The sequence below is a fragment of the Piliocolobus tephrosceles genome, chromosome 21 (assembly GCF_002776525.5).
Source record: "Piliocolobus tephrosceles isolate RC106 chromosome 21, ASM277652v3, whole genome shotgun sequence".
Taxonomy (NCBI): Eukaryota; Metazoa; Chordata; class Mammalia; order Primates; family Cercopithecidae; genus Piliocolobus; species Piliocolobus tephrosceles.
Window position 1 is genome coordinate 47,564,959 of NC_045454.1, and position 7,655 is coordinate 47,572,613.

The window sequence follows — 7,655 nt, forward strand, 5'->3', positions numbered from 1 at the left end:
GGGTCCTCGGAATGGGCCAGCCTGGCTGACACCTGGACCGTGAGCGTCCTGCTTCCACAGGTGTGAGACTGTACATTTCAGTCATCTCAGCCGCCCCATCTGCGGGCTTTAAACAAACGGAGCATAGCATATGGGAAGCCCTGTGCCACGCAAGGTCATGTCTGAGAGCCACGGGGTGCGGAGCAGCGGCCTCCAGCCCTCACGCCTGCGGGGCAGACGAGGGCATGAGGCGGCGCTGATTCCCGTCCCTCTCCATCGATGGAGGTTGGTTAGTTGGCCTGCTCCTGTGTCTGCACAGTCCTAGTGCCCCCCACTGGCAAGGCTCTCTCCAGGAAACGTGCCCCAAGGGAAGCTCTGGGTGTGCAGTTTGCAAATGCTCCACTTCTCTGGATGAGGCCAGGTCCATCTCCAATGCAGCTGGACTCATGCAGGTCCCAGGCAGCAGGGGACTGGGCTGCCCGCTGCACCGGCTTCCAGGGCTGGGCACGGTGGCAGTTTTCACCTCTGGTGGTCCGAGGAGCACACAGCAGCATCTCCTCAGTGCTTCCTAGAGCAGGCTGGGCTTGTCAGCCTCAGGGGTCTCCTCTGTGCCCTCTCCCTTGGGGGGCTGAGCCCCTCCTGGTCCTCAGGCATTCTTATCTGCTCTTGGTCGGTGACGGGTGGTAAGCATCTTCCCTACCTATCAGCTTGTCTTCTCACTTTGCTTAAGGTTCATCCTTACAGCAGTGTATTTGAGAGTCACTGAATTTGTCCATCTTTATTTTTCTGGTTTGTGCTTTTTCATAAAGAATCACTTTTTTTTTTTTTTTTTTGAGATGGAGTCTCGGTCTGTCGCCCAGGCTGGAGTGCAGTGGCCGGATCTTGGCTCACTACAAGCTCCGCCTCCCGGGTTCACGCCATTCTCCTGCCTCAGCCTCCTGAGTAGCTGGGACTACAGGCGCCTGCCACCACGCCCAGCTAGTTTTTTTGTATTTTTTTAGTAGAGACAGGGTTTCACCATGTTAGCCAGGATGGTCTCGATCTCCTGACCTCGTGATCCACCCGTCTCGGCCTCCCAAAGTGCTGGGATTACAGGCTTGAGCCACCGCGCCCGGCCTCATAAAGAATCACTTAGCTTTGGGTTATAAAGATACTTTCCTGCTTTGTGTTTCCAGTTGGCCAGTTCTCTTTTGACAGAAATGCCTAGGCATGTGGCAGGCAGAGGAATGATCCCAGAGGCGTCTGTATCCTCATCCCTGGAGCCTGGGAATCTGTCCCCTCCCGTGGCTGAAGGACATTCAGGTGGGACTGAGTGAAGGACCCTGACACAGGAGAGCATCCGGGTGACCCAGGGACCCAGGGTCCTCACCGGGTAGGAGATAGGAAGGTAAGAGTCAGAGAGAGACCAGAAGAGGCTGCACTGTGGCTGTGAAGCGGGAAGAAGGGGCCCTGAACCGAGGGATGTGGGCACCTCTAGACACTGAGAAAGGCAGGAAACATGTTCCTCCCTGGAGCCCCCAGGAGGAAGCAGCCCTGCCCACAGCATGATTTTAGCCCAGTGAGGCCTGTGTCAGGCCGCTGACCTCCAGAGCTGTGAGAAAAGGAGCGTGTTGTTTTATGCTACCAAGGTCGTTGTCATTCATTTTAGCAGCCACAGGGTGCTCACAGAGGTGGCAGAGTGGACTGGGAGAAGGAGGGGACTCCAGGTCTCACACCATGTCCACTGCTCTGGGATTCCTATTCCGAGACCCTTTGCCATCTTTGCTTGGGTCCTGCAAACTCTGTGGCAAGCCCTGCCTTCTGGAAGGGCAGCCCCGGCCTCTTGACAGGCCTTGGGCTTTTATCCGCCTGCATTTAAATCAGCAAACCCTGCTGGGATCCCAAATGGGGCTGTACTGAACCTGCAGAGAATGTGGGGGGAGCCGTCAGCTGTCTGCTCAGGAGCTCTCCTAACACCTGGTACATTCTTCTGTTTATTTAGCAATTCTTTCTTATTTCCAAAGAAAGTCTCTAATTTTCTCCATAAAGATCATTTTTTTGAATAGGTTTATTCCAAGATCCATTATCTCCGTTTGGTAGCACCATAAGGGGTATCTTTGGGAGACACGTTTGCTGCGAGCAGCTCGCAGATGAGAGGTGCGATCGGGTTTCTGTGCCCATCGCTCATCTCCGGCAGCTCTGCTCAATCCCCGAGTCACCGTGTGGCTCCACCTGTAGACTTGCTTGCTGCTTCTCAGCAGAGAATTGTCGCTACATGCAAACAGCGCCACGACAGCTGTGCTTTTCCTTTCTACCCATGATGCCTTTGCTTTCCTCGTCTTGCCTCTCGAGGCCAGCAGACCCTCCTGAGACGTGCTGAACGGACAGAGCCCACATGCCCCACTGAGTGAGTGGCACGTCAGGAGCAAACTCACCCCCGGCCTCTGCTCTCTCCCCCAGGGATGCTCACTTTTCTTGCCTCAGGCCCACAGCCACTGGCCAGCTGTGACCCTCAATACCTGCCCCATGTATATGGGGAGGGCAGGGGTGTGCCTGCCTCCTGGAGCACTGCAAGGACCACGACCCCATCGTTCCAGATCAGGTGCCCCACGGCTGCCCCGGCAGGTGGGAGGGGCCTCACGTCTGCTGAATGGCAACATGGTTGGGCCTCTTGCCATGTTCCAAGGACAATATTCACCTTGGGCACCCACATGTCCTGGAGACCTGACACCTCGGAGGCAGACCAGGTCGTGCTGGGCTCATACAGAGGGAAACTGAGGACTAGGACCCTCCGGCGAATGTGGCCCCCATGACCTGGGCCTCAGGCACCACAGCAGGGGGCAGCCCTTGATAGGAGGCAGGCTGGCCGGCACACCCCACACACCTGCTCCCTGCACGGTGCCCGGAAAGGGTGGGAAGAGGGAAGGGCTCCCAGCAGGGAGCCCCAGCCGGGAATAGCCACTTTGTGCAGACTCCCAAGTAGCTGAAGCTCTAAATTGAGAATATAAAACCCAGTCACCAGAAACAAAATGCTGTCAACCCTGAAACAGGAACCTTTATACACTCACAGGTGGGAGTTCCACAGCCAAAGGCTCGCCCTGGAGAAGGAAATGTTTCTGAGACTGCCACCCAGCCCCCCACACCCCGTTCCCAACTGCTGGTTCACACTCCTGTGGGAAGGCAGCTGCCCCGTCTTACCAGCCCTAGGAGAGCTGGGAGGCCCAAGGACAGGTGGGAGACCCATTCACGGGTCAGGACCGGCCCTCTGCTCAGAAGCGGCCACGGCCGCTGCAGGCACGTTCCAGCATCTGGGCCACATACAGCATCCTGGTCTTTTATTTTATTATTATTATCTCTGTGTGTGTGTGTGTGTGTGTGTGTGTGTGTGTGTGTGTGTGAGAGATACTCTGTTGCTCAGGTTGGAGTGCAGTGGTGCAAGCACAGCTCACTGCAGCCTCAACCTCCCACCTCAGCTTCCCAAGTCGCTGGGACTATAGGTGTAAGCCACCAAGTGTGGTTAATTTTTTTTTTTATCATAAGTAGAGACAGGTCTCAAACTCCTGGACTCAAGTGATCCTCCCACCTTGGCTTCCCAAAGTGCTAGGATTACAGGTGGGAGCCACTGCGCCTGGCCTCTGGAAACTGCTCTTCTCAATTCTGGGAGAGCAGGCACTTTTTTTACGGCCTCCACCTCACAATGTCTCTTTTCACGAAATGTCCCACCCAGGCAAGAAAGCCACTGAATGGGATTCTTACAGAGCGGGGACTCTGGCTGCAGCAGGCACTGGTTCCTTCTAGGAGATGCCCACTGCGGGTAGGAAAGCAGAGGTGCCAGGCCCGGGCTGGCAGGGACTGACCTTCTGCGCCCTCGGCCTCCCGGCCGTGTGGTAGTGGCTGCGGCTCCTCCTCCTCCTCCTCGGGGTCAGCCTCTGGCCCGGCCTCCTCCTTCACGCTGCCCCCAGCCTCCTCCAGGAGCGCCGCCCCAGCCGTACCCTCCCCGGGGGACTTGGGGTCTTCGGGCTTGGGCTTCTTGGGCTGGCTCCGTTTCCGGTGAGACCTGGAGAGGGAGGTTTATCAGGCAGGAGGGGAGACCAGGGAGGGAAGAGCCCCAGGTCCGTGCACTCTGTCTGGCAGCGCGCAGCCCCGCCCACCCCCAGAAGAGTGCCCCATGAGCAGGGAGCCTCCTGGCTGGAGGCCGGGGGTAAAGGGAACCCTGGGTGGGGTTCTGCTCTTGCGGGCCAGGAGCTGTGTTGGGAGGAGAGACCGAAGGGAGACGGGGCGATGGACACGGTGGGGACGGGGTCAAGCAGGGGACGCTGATGACAGCTGGAGATGGGAAGCCGACTGACACCAGGTGGGATGACAGGCGGGACGGGGCGGCAAGAGCCGCGTGTGCCACGGGACAGAGACACGGGGAGTGTGAGCTCCGAGGGAAACAGCAGCTCATGGAAAATGCCTAGACGACAAACGGAACGAAGAAGACACTTACGACAGCCCCGGCCTTTTGGTCTGCTCTTTCTTCCTCTCTAGACTCGGTTTCCTCTCCTCCTCAGTCTTTCTCCAGTGTCTGTTTTCTTTCAGACTAATTTGTCTAGAACGTAAATTTCACGGGTTTTTTTCTCTAGGACTTCTGCTCAACTTCCCAGGACGCCTGGTCCCGGGCACCTGGCTCTGTCCCCGACTCCCTGGGTCCTCTCTCTGCAGCCTTTGAGGCGCATGGGAGCCCCAGCTCACACTCCGCTGCTCTGACCTGTGCCCACGCCCCAGGGTCCGCCAGGGCCTCCTCTGCACCCCGAGCCCAGGATCTGCTCACAGGGCAGGCGTGGGCCAAGAGGAGGCGCATCCTGCATGCTCAGCCTGGACACCCACAATCCCGGGGTACATCAGGGAGGTCCCGGTCCCTGCACACCAGCCCCAAGTGAGGGATTCAGCCTGAGGCTTACAGGCTTGGCTGAGCTAGGACTTCTTAGAAATGAGAGGGCGGCTGAAAAAGGGAGGAGGAAAAGTGACAGCCGGGTGAACCTGCAGCTGAGTGGCCAGGGCCTTGCACCAGGTTCCCCCGGGGACCTCCAGGGCCTTTCCAGAAAGGAAGCAAAAGTTTTTGGAGATGTGGAGGGGGTGGCTCCCAGGGAGCTCAGGCAGAAGCCGGGAGTGTGGAGAAGCCGAGGCCTGGCGCCTCCCCTGGGTGTGTGATGTCTACACCTCCTCCAGGCCCACCCCCTGCAGCTGCCCTAAGCCCTGGCCTGGCCAGGGGCCTCACTAGGCCATGAGCTCGAGGCTGCACAGCCCGGCTCCCCAGAGGCCTTTCTCCCCTTCCCAGTTGAGAGCCAGCTGTGTCAAGCCCGCCAGCAGCCAGGCAGAGCTGGGAGCGCCAGTGTTTCCAGGACAATTACCAATGCCGGCTGCGGCTTCTGGGTGCTTCCCGTGTCCCCTGTCCCTGTGGGCTCAGACTCAGTCACCTCAATCCCACAGGGGTCCCTGTGGCAGCTGCCCCTCCAAAGACCAAGTGGTCACCAGGGTGGGGCAGGTTCATCTGATGGGGGTGGGGTGGGCCCGCTGGTGGGGCTTCTGTCACCAGGACCTCCTCGCCTCTGCCTGAGCCAGGCTGTCACATGGGCCAGCAGCAGCCCATGCTCCCTCAGGACACTCGGACCTGACCCCTACCCACCGCTGCTCCCAGCCACTCTGCCCGCTCTGTGCTCCATGCTGGCTTCTGGGGCGCCTCCTCCAGGAAGCCTTCCTAGAACACTAGTCACTGCCAGCCCTCCTTGCTCCTCAGCTGCCTAACTCGCTAGAATCAGTGCTCCCCGATGTCTGCAGCATGGCCCACCACAATGACTCAAGGCAGAAAGCGGGTGGCCCAGAGGCATGGCATCACACAGCATGGTGCACACAAGGTCGCTGTGGGGCGGCCGGGCGGGGGCGGGAGGCAGGCAGGGGCGGGCGTGGGGCCAGAGTCACTAACACAGGGAGCAGGAGGTGGGTGGGGGACACGGGAGCTGCCCCTGCCCTCCAGAGAACGTTCTCCACAACAGCAGCCCAAAGATGGCTCCGGACAGGCAGCCTCAGGCTCCACTTGAGGGCTGGGGAAATGCTGGGTGCCTGCCCCATGTGGGGACAGCAGGCTCAGGAATAGGAAGCTTCAGATTGGCGCTGGGTGCAACTGGCTCTTGTAACCACTGTCATCCCAAGGTGGGCTGCCCTCCTGGTCTGGGAATGCCCCAGGGCTGCAGGGCCAGGATCCTACAGCGGACCCGCCCTGGTCCCAGACAACACCAGCAGAAGGGTGCCCTCCCACTCCACTCACCTGGCCTTGGCTGCCTCCAGCTCCATAGCCCCTTCTCCCACCCACTGCAGTCCCTCCCTCCACTCCCACCCTGAAAACCACCCTAGAGGTAGCTTCTCACCATGGCCCTCCCCTGCTACAGCCTTCCAGGTGCACCCCCAACAGCCTTCAAGCCTTACTGTGTCTGCCCCAGAGGGCCCAGGACTGTCCTGGTGTCCAACCAGAGCTCTGGGGCCTCATCCTTGCAGCCCAGCCCTTTCCTACCTGCAGCAGTGCCAGGCTGAGACCCCTGGGTCCCACACTACATAGAACTGGGTAGGGCTCAATACACAGACACAGCAAGGGGGGCACAGCCCACGGCAGAGGGGCATCCATCACTTGGGGCATCTGTGGGGTCCTAAGGGCACGCCTCTTCCTGACCCTGACGCCTTCATCCCCTTTCGCGTGTTTCTGCACCCGATGCTTATTTCTGGGTCTAGCTCCCGGCACAGGTGCTGAGAGTGTGGCCGTCCTTGCTCCCTTCCACGACCATCCCCTTCTCTCCCTGCACCTGCCACTGTCTTCCACTGCAGCCAAATTCCACGTTTATGCTTTTATGCCCCATAAACATTGTGCATCCACGAGCCACAGAGCAACTCGGGCTGCATTCCCTGCCCCCCCAACAGGGGTCTGGAACTGGCCTCCTGCTTTGGAAGCCTAGCTTCCTTGGTATCTCTGAGCTCCCTGCCGTTGCTCTTAAATTCCTGCTGTGGTCTCCTGTGCAGGGTGTCCCCTTCTCTCCATGATACCCCTAGGGGTCTTGGTTCCTTCTCCCATGATCTTGAGACTCCCCTTGACTCTCCTGGGTTAGATCTTGTTTCCTCAATCCCATGGTTTCCTTGGTTTACATCCTTGTTTGGCTGGAGCACATCCTGCAGCAGCTTCCTGAGAAAGGAGATGGAATACGAGACTCTCTGTGTCTACAAAGATCCTTATGCCCCTCACACATTTCTTGACAATTTGGCTAGGTGAAAGATTTGGGGAGAATTATTCCTCTTCTGACTTTTGAAGGCCTTTCTCCTTTGTCTTTTAGCTTGTGGCATTATTATTGTAGATCCAATGCTGATAGAGTCTCCTGTTCTTTTTTTTTTTTTTTTTTTTGTAGGGACAGGGTCTAGCTATGTCGCCCAGGCTGACCTTGAACTCTTGGCCTCAAGTGATCCTCCTGCCTTGGCCTCCCACAGTGCAGGGATCACAGGCATGAGCTACCATGCCCAGCCTCAGTCTGGTGGGCTGTTTATGCGATCTGTTTGCTCTGGAAGCTTTCAGGGCCTTTGTTTAATCCAGGAGTTGCGAAATTTCACAGCGATGTGTTGTCGTTTGGGTAATTTCCATTCTTGGGTGGACTTTTTTTTTTTTTTTTTTTTTTTTT

The 7,655-nt window shown here is 58.1% G+C and overlaps 1 protein-coding gene across 7 annotated transcripts in view; it reads right to left on the minus strand.

Annotated features, from left to right (window-relative positions):
• Nucleotides 1-7,655, minus strand: part of KDM4B (lysine demethylase 4B) — a 193,569-nt gene that overhangs the window by 35,246 nt on the left and 150,668 nt on the right. For 3 of the 7 annotated variants that reach the window (XR_002725124.1, XM_023185633.1, XM_023185635.1), the window contains exons 11-12: nucleotides 4,448-4,549; nucleotides 3,816-4,015 (exon numbers count right to left, since the gene is read on the minus strand). Coding sequence is in view for 4 of the 7 variants with exons in the window: in XM_023185633.1 (XP_023041401.1) it covers nucleotides 3,816-4,015; nucleotides 4,448-4,549 (302 nt within the window). In the remaining 3 variants the exon portion in view is untranslated. Of the gene's footprint in view, nucleotides 1-1,002; nucleotides 2,335-3,815; nucleotides 4,016-4,447; nucleotides 4,550-7,655 lie in introns of those variants that run through there. The other 4 variants (XR_002725125.1, XM_023185634.3, XM_023185636.2 and 1 more) reach the window with 3 other exon arrangements.